General features: G+C 38.6%; 2 protein-coding genes across 3 annotated transcripts; both read right to left on the minus strand.

The window, feature by feature from the left end:
• Nucleotides 1-3,450: 3,450 nt before the first annotated feature.
• Nucleotides 3,451-27,998, minus strand: LOC116331610 (C-type lectin domain family 17, member A-like). Of its 2 annotated transcripts, none has more exons than XM_039600525.1 (9): nucleotides 27,873-27,998; nucleotides 27,697-27,819; nucleotides 27,363-27,518; nucleotides 17,423-17,565; nucleotides 8,938-9,041; nucleotides 8,441-8,580; nucleotides 7,841-7,983; nucleotides 4,334-4,434; nucleotides 3,451-3,891 (listed from the first exon to the last, which is right to left on the minus strand). In XM_039600525.1, the coding sequence occupies exons 1-9, from the start codon at nucleotides 27,940-27,942 to the stop codon at nucleotides 3,750-3,752; spliced, it is 1,122 nt and encodes a 373-aa protein (XP_039456459.1). In that variant the 5' UTR covers nucleotides 27,943-27,998; the 3' UTR covers nucleotides 3,451-3,749. The 2 variants fall into 2 exon arrangements, with proteins under 2 accessions (XP_039456459.1, XP_039456460.1); XM_039600526.1 differs by having other exon boundaries at nucleotides 27,697-27,798; nucleotides 27,873-27,992.
• On the minus strand, nucleotides 11,634-13,876 carry LOC120433732. The gene is made up of 2 exons (XM_039600527.1): nucleotides 12,489-13,876; nucleotides 11,634-12,325 (listed from the first exon to the last, which is right to left on the minus strand). Exons 1-2 carry the CDS (start codon nucleotides 12,827-12,829, stop codon nucleotides 11,776-11,778), a joined length of 891 nt encoding a protein of 296 aa, XP_039456461.1. The 5' UTR covers nucleotides 12,830-13,876; the 3' UTR covers nucleotides 11,634-11,775.

The raw sequence follows: 27,998 nt of genomic DNA on the forward strand, positions 1-27,998 counted from the left end.
GAGCGTTGAACACGGTGGCTAAGCCTCCCCCCCCACCAGAGGGCCGAGGGAGACTGAAGAATGAGAAGTTAGGAGGAACCAGTTCCGAAAAAGCTACAGACTCACCGGGTTGAAGCCAGGTTTCTGTCAGAAACAGAAAGTCCAACTGTTGTGACTTTAGGAAGTCATTTAATACAAACGTCTTGTTTGCTAATGATCTTACATTTAGTAAAGCCATTTGGAGTGTGTAGATCCTAACATCAGATGTTCCAGCTCGGTTAAGTGTGCGAAGATTTCTGTGGTCCACACCGCATCCACGGGTCCGAGGCCGCTTAGGGAAATAGAAAGCTGAGAGTGGGGGATCAAGTGTCGTGGGAGCTCCAGGGACAACAGGCAGGATCCATCTAAAGATGCACTCTGCTGGTCCAGTAGTTCCACGAGAAGCACGGAGAAGAGCTCGGACTTTGATGAGTGTACCAGCCCGCTTTCCTCGTTTCCTCGGGCGCTTCTTCCAGGAAGTGGTGTAGGAGTGTTGGCACAGATAAGCCGGAATATAGGGCTCAAAAAGTGGTGGAGGAGGCCCATAATCATCTCCTGTCTCCGTATGTTTAAGAGCCAGGTCATACGATGCTTTGATTTCTAAGAGTAACTGGCGATTGTACACACGCAGAGCGAGGGCATTTTGGGATAATATAGAAAAGGATAAGGCTAGCGAAAGCCAAAGCAAAGCTAGCAGAGTTGACTGACGTGTCGCCGTGCATACTGCTGGCGGGCGTGGGAAGGGATTATTAAGGTATTCTGATTCTGATACTAAAGATTCTGATACTAAAGCTGTCAATAATTATAATACTGTGTTGCCTATATTGTCATTTGAGAATGTGCTATATACTGCCAGCAACCCTTTAAATTCCATAAATATATAATAGTTTATATTGTTAAATGGTATTTATGAGATGATGTGTTTCTGGCCATTTTACAGAGAAACACAAGTAATCTAACAAATAGTGTAACAAATTGCTTTCTCCTGGGAGGAATTAAGTAACGTACTACATTAGTTTTAAACAAATAAATTACCATCACTATGTTTTGCCTCATGTGGAGAACATACGGTCTTATAAGCTCTCAAAGTCAATATTATGAGCTATATTAAGAGATCAAAGTGTATTTAAGGTTTACAGTAGCTCAGTTTGCATTACTATGTCTGCTGTTGTGCTGCCATCCTTTAGGATTATCACAAATTAATTGTTACTTCTAGTTTTTTTGGTTGACGATGACTGGAGGGAATTTTATTTTGGTCATTAAAATCCTAAATAACTCGTCAGCCTTTTCTCTGGTGCTCCATAAGAAGAAGTTGGTTTGAGTAAGATGGACATTGTGTAGTCTGTCTTCTGGAAATTGGAGTTTCAGTATGGCAGACATGACACGGTTAAAGGCTCTGACCTCCACACTTCTCTTTTCCTTAGTTTTTTATTAAATTGTCCTTCACACTAGGGGTGGGTTTTGATTATCGATTTATCGATTAAAATCGATTCTAGCTTGAATAACGTAATATCGATTCATTAAAATCGTGAATTGATTTTTAAATATAAATTTATTTTGCCTGAAAAGCGAGAATCTCAGGTTAAACCTCACAAAATTTCAACAACCACCAAACAGCTAAAACAGTAAATGAGAGCAGGTACACCAATTCTGCACAAAGACATAAATACAAAGTGCAGACCCGCCGACGGATCAGAAGCAGTGAGATGTGGTTTTCTCAAAATCCTGCTCCTCACATACAAGGTCTTAAATATGCCGGGGGATTCCCATGATGCATTGAGTTTTTCCTTTCCAGTCACCTTTCTCACTCACTATGTGTTAATAGACCTCTCTGCATTGAATCATCTCCTTCATGTTTTTCTGTGTTTTATGCTCTGTTTCTCTGACACAAAGGCATCTGCTGTGATGCTTACACCTTTGATAAAGTCTCGCAAGTGTCAGCTTTCTTTTTATAGATATAACAATATAGATATGTACTGATACATGATCAGAATTATAATATTTCTGACTGTCTGAGGAAAAATTTCCCCGATTCAAATCGAATCGAATCGATTCTAGAAATCAGTGACGATACCCAGCCCTAATTCACACCTTTCCTTTACCACACAATTTTGTCCTCTAGGGGCAAAGAACAGTGATACGAAAAGGATGTGAACAAACTGATGAGGACTAAGAGGGAGAGAAGACTATTTATTTATCGATGACTGATCGGGGAGTGACAAACAGGAGAGAAATGAGACACCTGTGAATTTAATAACACAGATGAAAACAATTTTCAAATCAGGTGAAAACAGATGCAGGAATTAAAATTAATACAGGTCAGAAACAGACATTTGTTTCAAAGTAGAACAGTAAATAAGTAAAATAATTAATACAGACATGAATATAAACACTCAATTACGAAAAATTACGAATAAGGGAGGAACTGAGAAACACTGCAGGAAATAAAACTAGACTTGAGCCTTGAAACAGGAGAAAGGATCACAAACTGACACTTACTAGCAGATCAAATAAAGACAGAAACACTCAATAACAATAATAATATGATAATAAAAATAATATCACAAGAAAAAGGAATAAAAATGCTAACTCGAACACAATAAAAACAAACAAACATGAAACCAAAACTTAACTACTTACCGTATTTTTCAGGCCATAAGGCCTGATTCCTCCAATTCCGTACCATTGATTCATTAGTGTTGAATTCTCTCGCTGCTGCTCTATTCCCATGTTGTTGCAGTATATTAATGACTAACCTGGTATTGTGGATGGATTATCTCAGTTGTTCTCCTGACTGAAGTTTGGTCCGTTTACAGCATCCTGCCATGCGATTGCATTTGTCCCTAACCATCGGTAACCCTCACGTTAACTTTTATCGAGTGGAAAAAAGTTAGCGTTCATCCTCCCAGCTTCGCTGTTTATATTATGCTAACATAGCTGTGTCGCTAGCGATCCCAACTTCAGTAACCCTACAAACGTCACTACTGTTTAGTTTTCTGCCTTCATTTATCTTGGAAGTGATAGCAGAGATGTACGTTTTAATTTTTTTAGAATTCTCTCTGTCAGAACATGCTATATCATGTTTAGGTGGAAACTAGCGAGCTAACCTCCTGCTAACTTCGAACTCTGTTAAATTTAATAACTTCTGCTTTCATGGATGCCTGGATGTTAAACTCAATTGTAACACCAGGTAAAGCAGCAACGCTAATCATTTTATTAAAGATAAAAAAATTTGTTTTTAACTCTCAGTGATGCTGCAGTGTTTGTTTGACTTTGGGACCTGAAGCAGACAGAGTTTTTGGACCCAGATTACTCTGCGAGGCTCCTAACTACGGTAGCCATAATGCTCCGACAATCCAGCAAGCGGTGCTGCTTCATAGCTTACCAAAGTCATACTAAAGCATTTTTTGACAGATGTTTGAGCGCCGTGTACAACATAAAATTGGTTCGAGGTCAGTAAACACAACCAGAATTCATACATAAGGCGCACCAGATTATAAGGTGCACTGTCGATTTTTGAGAAAATTAAAGGATTTTAAGTGCGCCTTGTAGTGCGGAAAATATGGTATATTATAAAAGTAAACATATATATTAAAAAAAACAACAGCAAAAAAACACACCTAGAGACTAAACACCTAGTCATTTTTGGCTAAAATTGAAATACAGAATTATACTTATTGCAGTCAAAGATAAAACTGCAAAACATTTATGAATAGGTCATCTCTCTGAAATCAGTTGTTTTCTGGAACTTTTTCACAGATCCATTGAAAAGAAGATGAACACGAAAAATCATTCCAAGATTTTTTTTCATCACTTCTGACATGAGCACAGTCCTCTTCTCCACCATTATCAGGCTGATATCTTCCCCAGTACCTAGCAAGTCAGCAACAAAAATGATCTTGAAATCAAGATGTGTGTTGCTTGTGTGTGTGTGTGTGTGGGGGGGGGGGGGGTCAGAGAAGCTGTAATTAATTTTGCTGAGTATAAACACAATGCACATTATAATCACCAAATTTCAAATAACGATGGGGATGAGAAAAACATAGTTTTGGGTTTGTCTTTTCAGGACATGATGGTTTTTAAACACGCTTGCATAAATTCTGCAGATGGCAAAGCACACCAGTTCAGAACTTCTTCTGACCCCCTGTGGCCAAAACAAGTTATTAGCACACATCTTTAAACTTTTGGTTGTGCAGCTGGGATCCACCCACTGACATGTAAGCTCACCATTGTGTTTAACAACCACCATTGGGTTTAACCAATATCTTTTGAAAATTCAGTAAAAGGAATAAACTGAACCAAAGTGAAGACTTACGTCACATTCAGTGGAGTCCCATCTACCCATTTCCATGTTCCCTCCTGTTCTTTGTCATTCAAACCAATCCAAACTTCTGTATTGATTGTAGACAGGAAGTTCTGTTTAATATGAAGGAAAAACTTTTTATTTTACTTTAAAACACCGTTTTAGTCTATGCAGTTTATTGTATCTAAAAGTCTCTTTTAAAAATTCAAAGCCAGCCCTAATTAAAACTTCGAATTTTCTTTAACACATTTGGTGCAACACTGAAGATACATTTAATGACAGCTCACACAGCAAAACACTCACTCATTCAAATCGTTAATTCTTTTTGTCATATTTTTTTCAACAATCAATAAGTCATTGCCACCAAAATCTCTTCATACTGTCTAAACAAGCGTGGTCAAAATGTTAATATATTCTGTCCGTGGACTCTTAGAGGTGTCTGCTCATGTCATAAATCTAATACACATTTTTACTAAAACATAATTTTTACTAAAACACATAGAATATCACAACCAAAAATCATGTGCTGTGGAAACTAAACATAGTGCAATAATATTCTGTAGGTTACTGGACTTCCGGTCACTCCTGCCCCTTGGCCAATGCCTCATAGGAAATGCTCTTTCCTGCAATGTATGCTGCATCCCCTGCATTCGTTGGCATCTTTTCCATGTCCTGTTTTCCTTATCCTTGCTACACTGCCACACTTCCTTATTCTTCCTCTGTGTATTCTTCCACTGACAGGTTGTTTCCCCCATACAATTTCTGTCTAAACAGATTTCTGTGATACACTCTAGAACAGGGGTTGGCAACTCCGGGCATGCGTGCCATGGCTGGCACGCGAAGGGTTAACTGATGGCATGACCATAGCTGGACTGGCCATCGGGAGATATTTCGTTTTTATGGGCCGGTGTTTTTTTGGTTTTTTTTGGTAACGGTATGAACAGTGAAAGGTGGTGGATTGGCCAGATGCTGGCCGGTGTGTAAAAATAACTCCGTTGTTTGGTGGTGGCAATGGCGGCGCTTCCACAAAGGCCAGCAGGTGGATGAGGGAAAGGGGAGGGAGGAGGAGAGACCCGAGGCGGCCGCTGGTCCGAGTGTCAGGTGAACTGGTAAGAAGGTGAACAGGTAAGAAGTTAGTCTATCTGGAGTCTATCTGGGTCAGATATAAACCAAGTTTAGGTGTAGTTTATTTTCATTGTGCTGACTTTTTACCGTCAGTTACAATAACTCGTACTGCGTACTAGCTAGCATGACGGAGTTTCTATACAGCTGGGTGGCAGCTGCAGCTGCCTCTTCTTCTCTCATTCTCGCCCCTCACTCTCCTGTTGCTACTTCAATCATGAAACTGATCAATGATCAGCTGATCGGCTTTTCTCTCTTGTTTGTTTATCGCCCACTTTGCGCCAGAAAGAGGAAACCAGCGGATGTCGCGCTAAACAACTGCAGCATGTTTAAGCTTGATCAGCTGTTGTTAGAATTTATTTAATATTAATTTCTAGTTTCAGCTGATGTTTGCTGGAGCCACAGCTTTAAAAGCTGCTGGTCATGATATCGGTTTGGTTATCTGGTGAGAGGGAAACATGAAGATGAAACCAGGAGATGTCCTTACTGAATCATCAGAGCTGAACAGGTGATGGAGAAACAGGTTTACCTTTTAGGTGGCATGAATGAGTTGAAGGGAAGTTATGAACTGTTTCTGAGAGACAAATAACACCAGGATCTATTTCTAAGTAGCTGACAGCTGATAACTGTGCAGGGGCGGGTCTAGGAAAGTTTTGCCAGGGGGCCAGGCAGGGCATTAACAGGGAAAGGGGGGGACAAGGAAATACTTTTCTTTCTTATTCTCATGTAAAATGTCCAGCTTTTGATAAATAATTATCTGAATCTTACAACCAAAGTTTTTATCTGACATGAAATGTATAGAAATCATATATATACCAACAAGAAAGTGTACATCACTGTCACAACAGTGTTTGCTTTCATTCAAAGGCTTTATGGCTTTAATATCTGGGGGGCCGGTCTTTAGTCCAAATGCCGATTTTTTGTCCTAGTCCAGCCCTGGGCACGACACCCAGTGAATTAATCTGAGAACGTGGATTAAAAAATAAATGCCAGCGGTGCACATCGCAAATTAGCTCGCATAGACACATTAGTTGTGCCGCTTCTTAGCTAACAAACCCAACTACCAGATTCAACTTGTAATTGGCTAAAAATCACTTAGCCTACCGGTAAGGGGGACGTTGCTAGCTGGCAGTTTTTTCAAGCAATTTTGAAATTTCCACATTTCGACACTTCAAATGCTTCAGCAGCTGTCCACTCAGCGCAGCATCAGCACCACGGAAATACACGGATACATCTGTAGACTCGGATACATCCGTAGACGTAGTTTTCGGGATGTTCAGGTGTATGGACCAATGTTTTATTTTCTGATCAAACCAGAAAGGTTTAATGAGCAGCTGGGTTTGTCTTGCATTAACTGGCTGAGTTAATGCCAGTTAATGCGACATCGAAATGCAGCTCATTGAACTGAAAAGCTCGAGTCTGTGGGGGTCAAAGTTTGCAAAACTACGAACGCAGCTGGAATCTACAGCTGTGCGTGTTCATGGAGCTTGCATTTTCACCTGCTGGACATCACTACCTGACAAGTTTAACTGTCTTAAGAACATTGCAGAGGCCCTATTGACAGTATTTGGCTCTACATATCTGTGTGAGCAGATTTTCTCTCAAACGAAGTGTGACCTCAGGTAGCCGTCTGAATGCTGGACACTCGGAGACCTGTGTCTCTGAGTGGGAGACCAGAGATCACATTAACATGTGTGTCTCTGTATTAACAAACATGCCATATTGGTCCAGTTTATTTTTCTTATCATTGTTGTGAGGAGACCATAAATAGCATTTGCATTTTCTGTTGTACAGTTCATTTGCTGTTCTTGTTATTGATAAAAAGTGTCTTTTTTTTTGTTTCAAAATAGCTGATAACTATTCGCTGATAGCTGCCTACATCTGCGAACAAATATAATTCTATAAAGTTGTTCTATATAGTGTGTAACTGTTCATATAGAGCGTTATTAAATTTATTGCTAATGCAATTATATGGCACATTGACTTCTGAGGAAATTTTAGATGGCACTCGTCATCAGAAAGGTTGCCTACCCCTGCTGTAGAACATTAAACATGTTTTAAAACGCTCATGATTTTTTTTACTTTATTTTGTGTTAACACTACAAAAAATGTATACTTTGAAATTAAAATTCAGCAAAAATGAAAAGCGTTTCATTAAATTCTATATCGAATCAAAGAAATCTAATCTGTATAAAAAGTGTCTGTCTCACACTGTGACAGAATTATAGTTGTTTCAGTGTTTAAGGTCTAGATATGTGTTGATTAAATGTTGAAAAGATTAATAGAAACATTTCGTTGTTTTTCAAAATGAGAAAAAGTTATTTACATTAAAAATAGGAGCTTGAATTGCAAAATGTATTTACATCTCAATAACTCACACATACATAAACACTATACCTGCTCTTCAGGGCTGTTAATAACCAGCAGATCTGCTTCTCTGCCTCTGCAGTCCCTTCTGGCTGCATCCCAGGAAGCAGAGCTTTCAGAGAGGAGATAGCAGCTATGGTTGAAGCTGCTCCATCCTACAGGACATGTATTTTCTGGAAGAAATTACAAACAAGTAATATTTGAGTTATTGAATGGTTTTTTTCTGAACTGTATAACAGTGCTTATTTGATTTCTGTTTAATTAATTAAAGTCCTCCAAAGACTTGATCACAAAGATCTAAGGACACTTTATTCACTTAAGACTCACTAGTAAGATTAATAATCATAATCACAATATAACACAACAAACCTTACAATCTACTAATAAAAACATTTAACAAATACAACAATGAAAACATTAAACACTAGCATAAAAAACAATCAGAAACCCCAAACATAACCACTTATATTTAGCCATGCTAAATATAAGTGGTTATGTTAGCTTTTTATGTTAGCTACAACAAAACACATGATATTATAAAATAAAACAGAGGACAATTAATATCTAGAATTATAATCAGAGATAAAACTTCAAAACATTTATGAATAAATCATCTTAAAGAAACTTTACTTGGGTTTGGTGTTTTTTCGCAGATCCATTGACGATTATCTGTCAAACACCAACCATCACCCCAATACCTTCTCTCATCCTTTGTGACATAAACACAGTCCTGTTTTCCACCATTATCAGGTTGTGTTGTTGCCCAGTACCTAGCAGGTCAGTGACAACATTATTTTATTATTATTGAGGGAAAAATGAGCCTTTGGTGTTTGCGTGAGGAGTTTTGTCAGCCTGATTTTCCATCAGCAGCTTTGAGTGTTTATAAATACACTGTACATTAAAATCACCAAATTACAGATAAAAATGGACATAATATATATTTACTTTTACTTTTACTACACAAAGTATACTGAGAAACACACAAGCCCAGACTGCACAAACATCTCGAGTGATATAATAACTACTGCCTTGGCTCAGTGTGGCAAAAAATTTTGGAAATCTTTTGGAAATTGAATAGTAATGAATGAACTAGTAAAGTAATGAACTGAACCAAAGTGAAGACTTACATCAGAGTCAGTGGAGTCCCATCTACCCATTTCCATGTTCCCTCCTGTTCTTTGTCATTTAAACCAATCCAAGCGTTTTTTATGGTGATCATAGAGAGAAGGGTCTGTTTAATATGAAGAGAAAACATTTTACTTTTAAACCACAATTTTATCTGCATATTTTATCTATAAACTATAGAATTATTTTATGTCATAAGTTGCACCTGAGAAAAAACATAATCATAGAAACAATTTCATTTCACAGGCGCAGTTATATTCCTCGCTCCTAATTTCAACAAGCCACATGCTAGAACGTGCAAAAAGAAGCCATCACACAAAAAGATTGTCTGCTTTGCATACACTGATATTTCTTTACAATTTGAAAAATTGTTTGCCAAATAATTATCAACAGTTATTCTTTTCCTTTGTAGCTGTGGAAATACAGATAACTATCACTGGATTACTTTACTGCTGAACAAATCCTTTAAACTGTCCGCTTAATCTGGTGTACAACATAGCTTTTATGATTTAAAAAAATAATTATAACAGTTATCACTGTTGCTATCATTTTGTGTAAATCTAAAGGGTCTTGTAGCTACATAATGCACCATCCTTGAAGCTGCTGCATGCTAGGTGTTTTAAGTTTTTATTGGTGGTTCCAATAGATTAAAAAAGATGAACTAATCAATCTCACAATTTTCTGTGACCTGAGTGTGAGAATAAGCTCTCACAAGTGTTATGATCCAATGTTGTCAGTGTTTGTTTTATGTGTGATTCCTCCCACCAGAGGATGGCTGTGGGTTTTTCCCCTTTTCTTTCTTAGGGGGTAGACACCTGGGCGTGCCTGCTGAGTAGTTGGGTGGAGTCTCTTCCTGTCCTCGGATTGGATAATTGGTTGATCACCTCCAGTATTTAACCACCAGATGACAGGCACTTGGTCCCCCTCTCCCCGAGCCGCCACCATCCAACAAAGAGCCTGTGCTTTTGATTCGTTGTTTCGTAGAGTGTCTTTGCCCATTGTGTGTGTGTGTGTGTGTGTGTGTGTGTGTGTGTGTGTGTGTGTGTCTGGCATTAGAACCTTAATCTTGTAAATAGCTATAAATAGATTTGTAAAGTAGCAATTGTGTATTTTTTTTCACCTTGTATATATTGTTCACTGCAGCAGCCTAGCAGGCGAGAGAAGCCATTTTTGTTGCTTAAGTTTGCTCCTGTTTTTCGTTAGAAAGTTAGGTAAGTGCATTGTCTTTTGGTTGGTTTTCATTTGTGTAGGAAAGCATAGGGACCTCTAGGGAGTTTTGTTTGTTATTTTTGGCATTGCTCACTGCTGAAGCAAATAAATGGCTGTGTAGCACTTTACAAGGTACTACTGTTTGTGTTCTTTCTTGGGTGGTGTATGAGTGGGGCCAATTTCTTGTTGCATTCAATGCACGCCTAGGCTTAGAACGTGACACAAGGCACTGTGGTTGCAGGGGTTGACAGGTACTTGCGTGCAATTGACTATGTGCACGATAGCATATGCTAGTTCCGGTGCGGAAAATCCTGTGTGGAGCTTTGTTTCCGGTGTCCTATTCGCGCCCTGTTTAATGTCCAAAAGAAGTTAACCAAATGAATGAATTAAGCGTCGATTTACATTTCTATAGATGTCTTGGTCATTTACCCAATATAACTGTAAATGATGTTCATGGACTTGTCGATATTTTGCCCCCACGCCTCAGAGCAAAAGAGAAAAGGGATTCAAATGTTATATTTCTCAGCTGTCCCTCGTTTATTGCGGGTGTTATGTTCTAAAAATAACCAGCGATAGGTGAAATCAAGTAGCCAATTTTATTTTTTTGATGCGTGGACATCGTGGACATCCAGTACTGCACTTTTTAATTTAGAAGGTAAGTCACAACATACCCTTCATACATACTAATGTATAGAAACCCTCACCAGCAATCGTTCATTTTTTGTGTGGCTTTTTTCACGGTTTGTTAACATGCTGTGTAGGTGTGTACTTGACTCGCTGATATAGACATAACGGGAAACATCTGTGACTGTTGTTCATCTGTAGTTTGAATGCTGAACATTTGCCTGTTTAAAGAATAAGACCAGTCACTATACAGAGATGTGCTTCTGAATGTGGACGATGTGTCTTATGCTGCAGTGATGCAGTTCTGCTTGTGTTGAGTGATGCAAACAACCGATCGATCTAAACTCTTTAAACGTCAATCACGTGGTTACCGGCTACCGGCGAAAATAATCGGGACGGTAAGCCAATTTCTGTCTTAGCGCATTTGCGCCGCTGTGTGTTTTTGTGGTCTTCTTTTGCGGCTAATTCAGTGAATTTTGGTCTGATTGTGGTGAAACTTGGTGTGTGGAGTCAGTGATAGCTCTGGGAGCTAACCAGCCTATCTTTAACCGGTTACTTACATGAAGTCTGAAGAATTTCTGGTTCGGTTTTGTTTGTTTAGCGGACTTCTGCGCATTCACGTAACTGCTCGTTTAATCGCGGCTTATTTTCGGTGTGTTTGGTGGTTGTAGAAATGGTTTATATGACATTTTAGCTGAGATTATGAGGTTTCTGTGGATACCACACATGTCTGGACTTATATTTCTCAACCCGCGTTATAACCGATTAAACGTGATCTCCTCCTTTTGCCCCGGTACTGGAGACGTGGGGCTTAAGTGGTTAAACGTCAAAATCTATCATTAGATCTTTTGTGACACAACAGTGGTGAGTGTTCCCACCTTCTGCTCTTTGGAACTTAACGCAATCTTTCCGTTTTCAAGTTTTGGACATGATTTTGGAGTATATCTTCGCAGTAGCGATTTACCGCAAAGTAAAGCTACCGGAAATGTGCAACCCCACATCCGGCCTCAAACCAGGAAGTTAGCATTTTCTCGTGCACAGTCAATAGGTGCCAGCCTGGCATGTGCTCCTTCTCTCTTTAACCACCACTGTAGTGGACACTCTCCTATGTCAATTTTGAGCTCTGCTTTGTACAGATTCAGACAGTGGTCTATAGCATCTTCCTCTGTATCTGAATCAGAAGAACCCAGCAAGCAGATGGACATCTTGCTCTTCTTTGGTGATGGTTCCTCTGTTGTCTGAGCAGATGGTTGGTGTGCACGCGTCTCTGCCATCAGAAGGTCATGTACTGAAGAAGCCCACACCTCTCTTCTTTCATCTTTGGAAAGGCACTTAACGTCTTTAAACCTGGGATCAAGGGCAGTAGCGATCTTCAGCCATGTGAGATTGCTGCCGTCCCTCCACTGAGCTATGTCTGTGGTAAAAACCTTTTTAAACCTCAAAACGTAGACTGGGTCATCATCTGAGGGCTCCATAATCCTGAACAAATGACACAAGGCTGACAACACCATGAAGCAGGAGACATACCGTTCTCCCCCCAGCAGTTCGGTAACATATCTGCAATAGGAAGATCAAGTCTGTATTTTTCTATTAATCACACAGAGACAAACATAAATAACACATATGAAAATATACAGAGAAGTGGAGGGGGAGAACATACTTGAAGACAAAGCTAGAACACAAAGGTAGACATACAATCACGAGAAACAAAATGATTTACCTGCAAGGTTCAAGTAGTTCCTCCAGCTTTTGCAGTCTGTGAAGCTCCTGGTCAGTCAACATGGTAACCTTGTTGTTTTGCTGAGCCAGGACGGTGGTCAGCACAGATTTGTTTCTCTGGATCCGCTTGATCATCTCTAGGGTGGAGTTCCATCTTGTTGGAACGTCCTGAACAAGTGGTTCTGTTTGATGTCCATGTGCAGCTTGCTGTGCCTTTAATTCCTGAGCATTTGCTAGACTATGCTTAAAATGTCCAACAATCTTGCAACATTTGGCCAGAGCCCTTTCAAATGTGCTGTCATTAAGAGAAACTGTGACAGTTCTTTGCAGAATTTGGGCCATGCAGGGCTGTGTTCAAATGGAAGTAGCCTGGCGGCTGCAACCATGTTACGAGCACTGTCGGTGCCATGCGTGGTTAGTTTGTCCCTGATTTTCCATTTGTTTGCAACACTCAGAAAATGGTCAGCACACGCCTGTAGAGTGTCTCTCTTCAGTTTTACTCACTGTTAGTGCAAACAATTGTAAAGTCAAGTTGTTATCAATAAAATGCGCCGTGACCCCCAAGTAATTATCGTTGTTCACCGAAGTCCAGTGGTCTCCGGTGAGACCAACGTTCCTTACTTGTACAAGCTTACTGGACTCCTGAGCCCTCTGGTCCTCATACAAAGCACGGGGTCTCAACACAATGGTTCCTCTTGAGGGCGGATTGTGACACACATCTCCTGATGCAGCGCGAATGACTTCTCTCAGTCCATCATCTTCTACTATGCTAACTGGTCGGCAGTTTAGGAATTGGTTAATTTTTCTCTCATATGTTTTGTTATTCATCCACGAGCACCATACTCCTGAAGCGTAGACTGGCGAGGTCCCGTAGAGGCGGATTCAGTTGGGTGTTTTGCTCTCAGGTGATACACCAGTGATCAACTGCTTCTTGAATTCACCTTTGCAAATTGTGCTCTTTACTCTCGTTTTGTCCAACAAGCCGTCAGGCAACTTCTTAAAAAGAAACTTTCCACCCGAAAGTCCATCCTCATCCATGCTTGCATGTGTTAGCTATAGTAGCATGGTATCACTTCTTCTTCTTCTAATCATTTCTGTCAGGCCAAACGCCAGCATAGCGCAATGTTGCCCCTTCCTCCAGAGCTGTTCATGAGTTTAAAGGTCTTAGATTACAGGAAATTAGCGTTAAATTTTTTAACGCGTTAAATGTTTCACGTTAATCTCAACAATTAACGCGTTCATTTTGACAGCACAAGTTTTTATGCTTTGTGATTATACTGTATCTGTGCAGCTAACCAGCAGATTTACTTTAGTCATGTCTGTTGTAGATCCATCACTCTGGTCTTGGGCCTTGGATTAGCACACATCTACTTGCTGTCTGTTGTCACTGCACAAATATTTGTTGTTAGTGGTGTGCGATACTGCATATTTTGGTATCGATCCGATACCAAGTAAATACGGGCCAGTATCGCCGATACCAATACCGATACCGATACTTTTCAATAAATCAGGTGGATGCCTCATTGAATTGCTAAATCGCAATTAATTTTCATGACCTTAAGTGTTTTTTGTGATTTTTCCTTTTGTATTATTAATTACTTAAAACCCAGGACATAATTAGGAGAAATAATTTATTTATAATTAAATAAAAATGCTTTATTATTGTGGCGGCCGTGGTCTGCGATGCTGCTGCAGAGATGAGGTGGACTCACCTTCACTGCATCTACAATTATGCCTCACCGGCTTAAAACCTGTGCGCTGCTTGTGCTGTTGTTGTTTTTGGTGTTGATGTGTACAGCTGGCAGCAGGAGGGCTGCAGCCATTGAATGTAGGCTACTGTTACAGCAACCGGGTGATCACTGTAAGGGTGGACAGCGCGCGGCTCGGGGTGAGCCGGAGGCTGGCGCGCCAACGGGACCTGCCAAGCTGGAGATGGAGGTCGAGGTGCGCGGGGGTCCTGCCTGAGGGCGGCATGCTGTCCGCTTTGGCACGCAGGCTGCATGGTCCTGCGTGCCGGCCGTCTGCCCAGCTGCCTCTGAGCCCCGGCTCACTTCCACTCCTGCTCCGCCGCCTCTGCTTGCCATATGGGTGGCCATCAGGCCTCCGCTGGAGGCACGGGCGACCGCTAGAGTGGACACTTCGCCGTCGCTGGGCCGGGGCATGGGGCGCCGATGGTCCGGGCCGATTCCCTCACCTGCTCGCGGGGTGGGGTGAAGCGGGCGATGGGGGTATGTGGCAGGGCGTGTTCTGCGATGCCGCTGCAGGTTTGGTGGTGGTGATGTGTACGGCTGCAGCGGGAGAGCTGCAGCCGTTGAATGTACTGTTACAGCAACCATGTGATTATTGTAAGAATAAATGATGCGGCGAAGCATGAAAATGCCATCGGGTCTGCCGTGGTGGCGATCTTTTTTTTTCTTCTTTTTTTTTAATCTTAAGTGCACGCAAACCAGTAAACAAATTAAAACAAATAGTGTTGATAAACTATAATACGAAAATTACAATTAAAATTTTCAACAACAAAAACAATTGGTAAAAATATAATTAATATGTAAACAACTTAATAACCCCCAAAGTGTCTAAGTCACGTGAAGTGTCAGCGCAACACCGAAACATAAGAGAGGGGGCGCGGGGGGAGCAAAGTGTGCCTGCTCTCCGCTGACACAGGAGCGGCTAGTCCAGCGACCTGGCTGTTTTGTTTTTGCCAAAAGCACAGCATAGCAAACAAGCAGAACTCAAAGTAAAGAATCGATCTAACCAGGCTAGTATTGATCCGATACCGATCCCGACTTGGGATCGATACTATCGATATTTGGATCGATCCGCCCACCACTATTTGTTGTATAATTTTCTTTAAATTATTTAAATTTTAGTTTGATCAGTTTTTTATTCAGTAAAAAATAAATTTTTATTACAGAAAAATGTACAAATGTTCTGCATTAAAATATTCTTCCAACTCTATACAATTGTTTAGTCTTTAAATTGTACACTACAACTGAAGCTGATTCACTGTAGCTAAATCATACCACAATTTGTTAGCTGATTCAAATGATTCTAATTGTGCTAAATGGGATGTACTGTGCACCAGTGAATGTACTGATTTATCACTGGCTTCACTTTAATACTGAAAAACATTTTAAAAAATGTGTAATTCTAGGGCACGTTTTGAAGCTCTTCCATCCAGTTATGGTATGGACAGTTACACGTGTTTGATGCAGACTGAGCAACTTTTTGTTCAAAGGTTTAAATGTCTGTATTTTGGCCAAAGTAAAAATTTGGCCATCAGAGGTTCTGATGCACACTTCTTTTCCTGATCCTTGTTATGTGTTTTTTAAGTCATAAAAGCTTTGTAATACTATACAGCTGATTAATGGGACTGCAGTGACGTGGCTTCACAACTTCAGAACTTGCCTTAGATTACTCTGGTTTAAAGGATTTGTTCAGCAGTAAAGTAATACAGTGGTAGTTGTTCGTATTTATACTGCTCCACATCAAACAACAACTCATACAGTAAATCACTAGTTAACCTGCAGCATGCTGTAAATCACTCAAACCTTTAATTCATTTGTCATGTTTATTTTTTCCAACAATCAATAAATCATTGTCAACAAAAACTTGTTGATGCTGTCAACACAAGGTGATCAAGATGCTAATATATTCTCTCAGTGGTGTTACGGCCCTGGCCGTATACAGGATCAGTGTGTGTCAGTATGTCTGTATTGTTTTTCATATGTGTGTACTGTGCCTTTAAGAGTCTCAGCAGGCCCCTCCTTGGGTGAGCTGTTTTGGGTTGGCTTTGACCTGCAGCTCCTGATTGGCCCCACTATCAACAGGCTGTTTGTTTGTTTTTTTTTTGTTTTGTTTCATAAAAACCTTTTTCCTTCATAAAAAGGTTCATAAAAGATTTGAAGAGATTTTGCTGATGCACTTTAATTCAGCAAATATAATGTAAAATAACCATATTCATCATTGTTTTTTGTTTTTTTTTACTTTATTCTGATTGTGTTAACATTAAGAAAAATGTTCATTGTTTAATAGTAAAACTATAAGAACCACCAAATAAAAAAAGGAAAAAGAAAAATGTCTTTTGGTAATAGGGATTTTCCCCTCAATGAAGCAAAACTATCGATGTTGTTACGTGATTTAATGTCTAGATATGTGCTGATTAAATTCTGAAAGTTTCTTCTTTTTTTTTCAAAACTGAGCGAAGTTTTTAACTTCAATATTCATTTACAACATAATAATACAACCATACATGGGGCCAGGAGGTAACAAAATGAACCAATTAAAGACACCAGTAAATATGTAATTAAATGTTTCATTAATTAATAAAAATTTGAATTAATTAATCGAATACATATTTAAATAATTAATTAAATGCCCATTCATTTCATTTAAAACATTTACTAAATTATTTATTTATTTCAAATTGCATTTAATTAATTAATTAATTAATTACAATTTGAAAGAAAGAAAGAAAAGAAAGAAAGAGAATTATTTATATATATATATATATATATATATATATATATAAATATATAATTATTTATTTATAAATAAATAATAATTTTCATGCTAAATTAATTAATTAAGTATGAAAATGAATTAAACAAATACATCATGAAATAATTAATTAAATGTCTCAATAATTACTTGAAAATTGAAATGTAAAATAATAAATTAAAATGAATAATTAATTAAATATGTCAATAATTAATTACTCAAACGTGTCATTAATTGAATACAATTTGAAATAAATAAATAATTTAATAAATGTTTTAAATAAAATGAATAGGCATTTAATTAATTACTTTAATATTTATTTATTTAATTAATTCAAATTTTAATTAATTAATGAAATATTTAATTAATTATTTAATGGTGTGTTTATTAATTCATTTTGTCACTCCTGGCCCTTCATATACATAAACACTGTACCTGTTCTTCAGGGCTGTCAATAACCACCAGATCTGCTCCTCTGTCTCTGCAGTCCTTTCTGGCTGCATCCCAGGAACCAGATCTTTCCGAGAGGAGATAGCAGCTATGGCTGAAGCTGCTCCATCCTACAGGACATGTTTTTTCTGGAAGAAATTACCAACAAGTACCAGTTCAGCAACTTAGTGAATGATATTTAAAGAACTATATAACAATGCTCATTTGATCTGTTTAATTAATTGCAATTTTAGTACTTCAATACACAGCAAAAATGCCAGTGTTGATTTTTCAGTGTTAGTAGAATTCAACAGAGTTCCGAGTTAGTTCAACACTTAATCGAGTTAAAATAACACATCGGGAGTTGATTCCTGAAAAGTGTTGGTGTGGATTTTAGTCGTTACTGCATTTTAACACTGTGGGTGTTAAATTAGACCACACCTTCATTTCCTGTGGAGCTTCGCATTTCAGAATCTTCGGTCGCCATTTTTTCTTGCTGCTGCGGTAAGTTTTATTCGGTTAAATATTAAGTTTTAGATTGATGTTAGAACAAGTAACATGATAACTAGTAAAAAAAATAGTATTTATATCAAAATACATCATCTTTAAGTGTCATATTTGAATTTTAACTGTTTTTTGTTTAGCTGGGCTACTGCTAGCTAGAACTCTGCAAAGTACCAGTTACTTTCCTAATATTCATTTAGCATAATCTGGCTATTGGCAGACTGTAATGAATATTACTTAATATATGTCACAGTTTTTATTAAATGCCTTTTATTTATTTTTTAATTAAACTGCCAAAGCCTTAGGGTCAGTGGTCTCAAACTCCCGGCCCAGAGGCCACTTGCGGCCCACGTCACCCCTTCTTGCGGCCTGTATATTGAGGTGAAGAAGTATAATGCAATTTGGCCCTTGAAGTGACTTTTTTTTGGTCATTAGCCAAAAATGATTTAATATGAAGGCAATAAGGGCAGAGTGTTACAGGCCCTCATGGGCAGTGTAGTCCGTGCTGTAGGGAGAACGTTGTGTGTTTGAGCGCGAGTTAGGGAGAAAGTAGGAGCTGTTACCGAGGAGAAATGGAAGAAGAAAGCATGTAAATATAATAATAACCACTGCCGCCAAAAGGAGTGCCTGGTTGTAAGAAAGCTGTTAAGACTCGACTTTACACTGTGTTCGCTGACAGTAAAGCTACAAGCCCGACAACCCGACGTATTAGCCAGAGGTCTCTTTACCACGGTTCAGAGCCGCGGACCTGGCCGAGGTAACAAGAGAGTACAAGCATGTGGAGGGATTGGCTTTGTTAGTTCAGTGAGAGTCAAAACTAATGTGTACACTTATTTTTATTCTTATTTTCTAGTCTAAAATGAATAACAGGGTTATATTAGGGTTTGTTAGAGAGTGGGAGGGTTTTTATGGCTTAAAATATATATAAAAAATAGAAATATGGTTTCTACTGACCCCTGCAATAATTGAGAGAATACTGTATTGCAGTCATGTTACACAGCTTGTACTACTTAAAGATGGACCAAGGATGTTTTTTCTAACAAAATGAATTTTAGCTCAGTCTAAAGGGACTAGACATGCTAGATATTTTGCAAAGAAATGGTGTTATATGCTTGACCTTATTCTACTCTTGGAAGGTGGTGATATGCTGGTTCCTGACAAGAGATGAAGAAATCAAAGTCAGCTTTTCAAGACAGCCCCAAGACTCCTCATAACCTGTGTTCAAATGTGAGGCTGTTGTCAGGTGATGAATGCAAGGAAGAGGCACTCAACTGACATGAAACATGTCAAAGACAACATGAAGGTGACATTTCAACATAGGCAAAAGTGGTTCAAGAACCTGCCACAGCTTCTACTGTCCTGGACCTTTTCCCAAGAGTTCTGTACACCTGGCTTGGTAAGGCATAAAATGATTTAGTGACAGCTTTGTGGTTCCTTTGTTTGTTTTCTTGTTAATGTGTTGTTTCTGTTGTTACACTTTGTGTTTAAGGTTGACCAAGACTTCACAATGCTGTTTGTTGGGGAGGAAGTGTCTGCTAAGTTCCTTGCAAAGTGGCCAACCAAGCCAAGGATCATCAAAGATTGCAAAAATCTGTCTCAGAGTACAGAATTGGATGAGCTGCTCATTTCTGCACAGCGTTACTCTGACGAGGGTGGTAAGTGTAAGTTGGAAATGGTAGATTTTGCATGCCTTTACAGCATTTGCTTAATTCCCACAACACAATATATCACTGGACCATACCAGTAAACCTTTACTACAAATTGGAATACAGCTGTCCATTTTCTAAATCACATTGGGTTTCTGTTAATTTGTGTATGGTATGAAAACAAGCTTACAAACATGTTAAATCTGAAATGACATTTAATGTAGTTTGAACACAAAAAAAGTTACGTGATCTTACTATTGTTATGACTCGATATATGTACTTCACGTGGTGGCCAGAAGATTTTAAGTCTCTAGAAAGAAATTTGTATACCAAGGCACTGGAAAACTGCCTTATTTGAAAAATTATCGGTGTCTAAAATGTCATCATGGTATTACATAACGTGGAAAAATGACTGCTGTGGTCCTTTAAATGACAGTAATTGTGATGATCTTAATTCCTATTCTGTAGTTTGGGACTCATGGGCGGCTGCCAGCTTTTGCTGCTTCACTTGTACCTCCAACATCTAAGGGAGGAAGTCTTCAAAGATTAGCACATCAGATGCTGCTCACCACCTAATGAAATTCATCAAGGTATGATTTTTAGAATTGTATATTTCTCTTTTGATGAGAACAGATGCAAATTATCAAGGGCTGATATTTTAAGATGGCAAGGTGATCCAACGTGCAGCAGATGTATCTATCCCAGACAGGCTTGGTGTTGCAGGACTGACATGTTATTGTTTCTATTAAAACTAAATGTACACATTGAAACAAAAATAATTGTGCGCGAGAGTGAAACATTTTAATATTGTCATAATTTCAGGCAGCTATGCCTCAACATCAGATTACCAATTTTGTTTAATGTGAATCACTTGGTTTCTTTCTCTCCCTCAGGTGGGAGGTAGCACGGAGGCTTTTCTTAAGGCTGGCCCCACTCAGCCATTCGTCCTGTGTGTTGGAGAAAGAAAGAACATCATCCAGAGTTTCTACATTGTCCTAGATCAAAGGTCATTCCCTGTGTGACACAGATGGGAGTTGCAGGTTTTGACAAGGCAAAACTTTTCAAGGCACATTTTTTATTTGCCGTGTCCTTTGACAAGGCATTGAACAACTTCTACACATTCATCCAGACCACCGTGTATGGCATTGATGTTGGCAGTGTGAAGGAGAGTCCTCGGGTCAGGGAAACAAGAGGAAGTCTTCATTGTACAGTTTAAAGATATCCACTATTCAGCACTTTGACTGGAAATGTTCATCTGTTACATTTGCAAGATACACCACACAAGTTGCTCAGTGTTATTTAAACATTTGAAGTTCCAGCATGGTTTGTACCCAGGAAGGTTTTTACGTTTGACCTGTGGAGAGCCTGGATGTTCATTTATCTTTCGCACGTACTCTGATTACAAGCGGCACTTACTCCGAGCACATGGAGACTGTCTTCACTCTGAGGTCATCAATACTTTTGAGCCTGTACCTAACGATGGAACCTCTGTTTCACAGCCTGTAAATGTGGCTCATCCCATGACAATTGCTACACAGGTTCCAGTTGAAAAAAGGCAAATACTGAACATGTGCAGCTCTGTTATTGCTCAGGTACAATCATCAGGAGTTCCTGAAAGTACTGTGCAGTGTTTAGTTGTTTCATTGGAGGAACTGGTTAATGACATCCATGCACATGCAAAACAATCTGTTGTTGACTGTTTGTCAACTGATACCATGATACAGATATCAAGTTGGGATGTATGTTTGTTCTGGTGTTGAAAATGAGATGCCTTTGTTCAGTAAGATTGTCAATATAATTGTTAGATTACATTGCTTATCTTCTAACTTGTAAGGCTTCAACAGTATATTTCAATGATCACTTAAATGCATTTGTTATTGAGGATGGATTAGATGTCTTTGCACTGATCTCTGTAGATGATCTGGTGTACTATAGACCTTATGATAGGCAATTTTCAAATGGCACTGATGACAAAATGTACATTGTCCCATACTGTAATTTTGTATAACTTGTTTATTTGTGGTGTATCAGAATACAAAGTATTTTGGAACGTTAATGTCTTGTATTTCTTTGTAATGGGTAGATGTTAGGGGTTACTTGTAGCAGTAGAGATATCAGATTAATGGGAGTTTATTGTAATCTGGTAGTATTAATGATTTGACTGACACTAGTGTTAGTGTTAGAAAATTAACACTATTCAGTGTTGAATTTTTAAACACCAGGGCTAGTGTAAAGTACTACCAACACTATTCGGTGTTAATTTTTTAACACTTAACACCAGTGTAGAATATTTTTGACACTGGTCAGTGTAACTCAGTGTTAATCTTTAACTCTGTGCAGTGTTAAAATAACACTAGCTCATTGTTAAAAATATAACACTTTGAAAAGTGTTAATTTAACACTCAAAAGAGTGGACACATATAGACACTTTTCTAGTGTTAAATTTAACACTCACAGTGTCAATTTGACATTGGCGATTTTGCTGTGTAGTTTTGCTTTTATCAATCACACCAACAAGAACAGTAAAGTCCAAGGGACACATTTCCTGCTGGGAAATTAAAACAGAGTGGACTGTGTCAAAAAATAAGAGGATGAAAACACTCTAGACTAATTGTTTGTGTGATCACTTTGTTGGTGAAAGTTGGACCCAGATCCAGTTTATCAATGATGTGCTTTTTTCATTTGCCAAATATGGCAGTGTTGTGATCACATTCATTTCTGATACTAAACTATTATTGTCTTGGCTGAAATGACCATGTTGCTGATGAGACTGACAACAAATATTATGACTGCATGGTGGTTAGAACTGTTGTATTAGCACTGTGACAGACTGGTGACCTGCCCAGACTGTACCCTGCCTCTCACTCCACGGCAGCTGGGATAGGCGCCAAGCCTCCCAAGACCCTGAATTGGATAAGTGGAAGACAATGCATAGATGTGTCTGTTAACCCACTTTCAGGCCTTTTGTTCACACATTGATATCTGAGGCAATGTTTGAACATCTAAAAACATTTTAGAGATAAAAGACTGAAATTTTCACTGACCTCTATTACCATCAAAATAAATTAGAATCTGTAATACATCAAAAAAATTTTGGCTAGTTAAAATATGAAAAAAGTCCAGCACTCCTGCAAAGAAAAGTGCTTGTATGAATGTTAGACTAGGTCAGGGGTCAGCAACCTTTGACATCCAAAGAGCCACTTGGACCCGGTTTCCACACAAAGAAAACACTGGGAGCCGCAAATACTTTTTGAAATCTAAAATGAAGATAACACTGTATATATTGTTTTTTACCTTTGTGCTTTGTGCGAACATCTAAAGTAAGTAAGTAAAGTTTATTTATTAAGCGCTTTTCACAGACAGGCAGTCACAAAGCGCTGTACACAAATATTAAAATAAACAATACAATCAATAGACATTATACACAATGTAAAAGATCAAATGTAAATAATGCAAAGAATATAAAATACGTAGATCAACAAAAGGCTTGTTTGAACAGAAAGGTTTTTAACTGCTTTTTAAAAGAATCCACAGAGCAACTAAGGTGTGTTGCTTATGTAATCCATGAAGTGCTACAGAGAAAATTACATTTTATTTATGTAATTAACACATTTTAAACTCTTAAAGAAATATAACAAAAGGAAAGACACCCAGCTGAACTAAAATGATCCATGTAGCAAACAAAAACTGTTGTGAGCCGCCACCCTTTTAAAAAGTAATTGGAAAAAAAGCACTATGCCGCTAAAAAAAAAAAAAAAAAAAAAAAAAGATATTTGCAAAATTCTGCCTAAATATGTATTTTACCTGGTTAATGTATGTGGCGGGGCGTGGTCTGCAGTGCCGCTGCATGGGAGTCGGACGCACCTGAGCGGCACCCGCAATCGCGCCTCGCCGCCTTAAAGCCTGTGCTCTCTCTGCTGTTGTGTCAGGGCCGGCCCGTGGCATAGGCCGTATAGGCAAATGCTAAGGGCGCCGTCCATCAGGGGGCGCCACGCCAGTGCCACAAATGTTGAAAAAAAAAAAAAAAAAAAAAGTTGGTACTATTATTTCTAAATACAAAAATAATCCCACGTTAATTAAAATGCAAAGTAAAGCTTATTTAATAGAAATATTATTTGTTACAACATTACGCCGCCCCCCCGACGGTGCGCCCCTCCTTCCCAGTATCATGGTTCCTTTTGGGCGTCACCACATCAAAAATCAACACAAGATGTCAAAACGGCCAAAACTGTCAGGTGCCCAGGGAAGAAAAAAAGAGAAAAGAAGAGGAGAAACGAGAAAAAGACAGAGGTAGGTAACGTTAGCCTACATGAAATTATTTGTCTGAATGTGATAGTAACCTAAATTTTTAGCATTAAGCTAATGTTACATGATTCGCTAATTGCTAATCAATAAATAGCTAGTTAACTGTTTTAACGTCACTTAATATTGTGGAGGGGGCTAAATTGTTATGGAAAATAATAATGTAACGTTAGGTAATTACAGTACTCCCACCTTTCCCACCATTCCTCATTTGTATTCATCTTTTAAGCAGGTGTTTTTGTTTACATTGTTATTGCCTTCTGGTTAGCTAACGTTTACCCTGCAGGTAATAGTCACTTTTCCACCCTGTATATATTATAGTTGTGAGCCTAGTTGTTAAAGTGCACATCATTAATGTTAATTAAGCAATATCACATGAGAGGGAATGCTGTTTTTAATATGAGCACTGCTGTGATTCGGTCAAAGATAATCATAACATAACATTCTCATATGATATTATACTGTTACTTTGCATTCTGCTATTCAGCATTTCACTGTAATGATGACAATAAATTGAATCTAATCTAATTTGCATATCAGTTAACATCATACATATATCTCTTTGGTTTTTCATTTATATTATATCATTTCATTTTATTCCTGGAATCATATGTTTTTATTATTAGACTTTAATACTCAGTGGTGTCACATACTCCTCTCTTCAGATGCACTGTTGAAGTTTTTAAATCCCACCCTGGGCCATCTACCACATCTACCGCTGCTGCCTCCACTTCAGCAGCACAACCCACCAGTGATGCAGCATCAGCAGCACAACCCAGCCATGATGCAGCAGCATCAAGCGGTCTTCCTGTTGCCTCCACCTCAGCAGCACAACCCACCAGTTTTGCAGCAGCATCAAGCGGTGTTCCTGTTGCCTCCACCTCAGCAGCACAACAAGTTTGGAGTACTCCTCAATTTCCACAACTTACAAAAGAAGAGCTGCTACAGCAGTGCCAAACACTGAGTACTACTCTGACCCATGACAGCCAGCCGGACATTAATGGCACAGAACTTGCAATGGAAATGCAGAATTTCCCACCATTGCCATCAAAGAACATGACAAACATGGAACTCTTGACCTTCCTGCATGAGAAGAAGCTGGCAGAAATTTACCCCAACATGTGGGTTGCTCTGAGAATCTTTGCCACTCTTCCTGTTACAGTGGCTGCTGCTGAAAGAAGCTTCTCTAAGCTCAAACTCATTAAAACCTACCTGAGATCTACTATGATGCAAGAACGTCTCAGTGGACTTTCCATCATAAGCATAAATCATGTGGTCTCAAATCAGTTGTCATATGATGATGTTGTAGATGACTTTGCTGCAAGAAAGACTAGGAGAGTAAGGCTGTAGCAGGTGATGTGAGGTTGATGAGGGGTGGTGTACAGTAATTTGTAAGTCATTCTAGTTAATGCAGTGTTAAAAAGCACAACTAGAGAACTCTGTAGGATCCCCTTTTTGTAATATAGTTGTTAAAGTCATACTGGTTTATTTAATATCTTGTTTTGTGCAGTGCCTTATTTATATTGTATTTTTAATTTATTTTATCCAACTTGTTGACACGTTTTATTGTGTTTATGTATGTAAAATTTATTGAATTTCATATATTCATTTTTATTTTTGTATTCATTTATTTATTCATATATTTTTTATCTTGTTAATTATTCTGATTGTGAATTTGCTTTCTTTAAGTAAAAAAAAAGGTCAAAGACAAAGCTATTCGGTTTCTTGTGAGTACATACACTACACTGCCGATGTAGGGGGGCGCCACCTAAAATCTTGCCTAGGGCGCCAGATTGGTTAGGGCCGGGCCTGTGTTGTGTTGTCGGGCTGTGAGCTGAAAAGCCGGCTGTATGCGTACAGCAACCGCGTGTGAAAAGTGGTCAATAAAGAGATGCTGAAAAGCATGTTCATGCAAACATCGTCGAGTCTGCCGTGATATGTTTACAATGAGACTTCTGATCCCGAACCCGCTCATAGGGGGTCATATGATTGTTGGGTTTTTCTCTGTATTTATTATTGTGCTATCTACTGTATAATATAAAGCGCCTTGAGGCGACTTTTGTTGTGATTTGGCGCTATATAAATAAAATTGAATTGAATTGAATTGAATTGAATTGAACCTCGGCGCACAGCGTCTGCAAATCGGGGCTTTCATCTTTACGCAGGACTGTAAGCTGTCATCTGTGAGGCGTGAGCGGTGTTTCTTTTTAACATAGTTCATGGTGGAGAACAGCTGCCGACATAATGTGGATCCGAAGATCCATAATTGACCTATCTGGGGTTGAAAGTCGGCGGGTACACCGGCTTCCGCGAGTGTGACTCTTATTTTGAGCGATGAAAAAAAATAATAAGATATAATTTTATTTTTATATTTCAAAATGACAATAATCTTCCAATTTAGAACTACAAGTTAAAAAAAAGAACTAAACACAAATAAAATGCACTTCAGCGAAATACTTCTTCTATTTTCCCAAACCACCCGGAGCTGCAAAATAAGGACTAAAGAGCCACATGCGGCTCCGGAGTCGCGGGTTGCCGACCCCTGGGTTAGGTGAATGAGGCATGTTGTATAAAGCGCTTTGACTGCTCAAGCAGAGTAGAAAAGTGCTATATAAGAACCAGTCGTTTAGTTTGTGAGATATTAACGTTCAAACATTGCCACAGATTTCAATGTGTAAAAAAAAAAAAAAGAATTAAAAATAAATTAATGAACCATTTTTCAAAAGATATATATCTTGAAATGTCTTGGATATATTTAAATAATGCTAAATTATCACAGCACCCATTAGATACTTTCAAACTTCAAACTTCAAACCATAAAATTTGTATGTAAACGTGTGATGGTCAAGCAGAATGTTCTAAAAAAGAAAAAGTCTGTTTTAAGATGGAATGACTGTAACTACCTATATTGAGGTCTATTTGTTGTAGATTCATTAATTTATAAATGCAACTTACAATTTCTTTAAAGGAATCGATTTCAGCATTTTCATACTGGTTAGATTTTGTGATGCAGTTCGGCAATGTGGTTCATGGTGGTATTACTGGGGTTAGGTTAATTGGTGAATCTAAATTGTTCATAGGTGAGAATGTGAGTGGGAATGGTTGTGTGTTTCTATGCGTTGGCCCAGCAACAGACTGGCCACCTGTCCAGGTTGTACCCTGCCTCTTGCACTATGGTAGCTGCGATAGGCTCCAGTGACCCTGAATTGGATAAGCGCAAGAGAATGGCTGGATAGGAATAAATTAAATGAAATATCCTCCAGCAACTTTCTTGAGTTGACTTTATGAATTTCGAAGAATTTCAGTGAGTGCAAAGTCTTAAAGAGCCACAATCCCAATGATAATGCATATTTGGTCTCTTAATGCAGCATTTAAGTTTGATTAATTTAAGTTAATTACATTTCTTCTCAGTCAGAGAAAAGGAGAACAGTATTTGCTAGAGAATTGAATCACTGACTTTCTGAGTAAAGACAACGGTAAATGAAAGGACTCACTCTGTTTGTACAAACTCAGAAGCCTTTCAAACTCTTTGAGATTTTCAGAGAGGTTGGCACGCAGCAGGTCTCTTTCCTCACTCATGACGGCAAGTTTTTTACTCACAGCGGAGAGATTTGCATTCAGGCTGTCTCTTTCCTCAATCATAATGAAGTCTGAAATAAATAAATTAAGACAGGTTTTTGAGACATCACAAAACATCTTGTGCATTCATACTTAGACTGCTTCTGATTTGTTTTAAATCATAAAAACTTTGAACATTGTTTAGTTTGTCAAATTTTATTCAGCACTCAGTGGCAGTTTGAACAATTATTTATGAAGAATCAGACTCACAGTGGACACCATGAGTGACAAATCTAGTTAGAAGTAAAACACCCAGCAGACTCCAAAACACAATGACACCTAAATAACGATTCCCCTTACAGCTGTTTGGACCTGAAAAGAGAAGAAAAAGAACTGAATTATGCAACAGTAATAACAGCTGTTAAAATAAATCTATCACTTCGTACCTGTGTGATGTGTTGATGGTTTTGGGTTGTCTTGTTCAGCAGATTCAGCACGGACAGAAATTTCCTCCATTGCTCACAAGCAGGCAAATTATTTCCTAAATGGTGAGATGTGTAGCTCAGCACTTG

This window comes from Oreochromis aureus, linkage group 16, assembly GCF_013358895.1.
Source record: "Oreochromis aureus strain Israel breed Guangdong linkage group 16, ZZ_aureus, whole genome shotgun sequence".
NCBI lineage: Eukaryota > Metazoa > Chordata > Actinopteri > Cichliformes > Cichlidae > Oreochromis > Oreochromis aureus.

Bases quoted from the DNA above. Each gene is read 5' to 3' on its own strand.
- LOC120433732 (XM_039600527.1), bottom strand. From the start codon at position 12,829: ATGGCCCAAATTCTGCAAAGAACTGTCACAGTTTCTCTTAATGACAGC. The intron at 12,326-12,488 runs GTAAATCATTTT...TTCCTATTGCAG, and splicing joins GAACTACTTGAACCTTGCAG to ATATGTTACCGAACTGCTGG.
- LOC116331610 (XM_039600525.1), bottom strand. From the start codon at position 27,942: ATGGAGGAAATTTCTGTCCGTGCTGAATCTGCTGAACAAGACAACCCA. The intron at 27,519-27,696 runs GTGAGTCTGATT...TATTTATTTCAG, and splicing joins TGTCACTCATGGTGTCCACT to ACTTCATTATGATTGAGGAA. The intron at 4,435-7,840 runs GTATAGTGTTTA...CATATTAAACAG, and splicing joins TTAACAGCCCTGAAGAGCAG to AACTTCCTGTCTACAATCAA.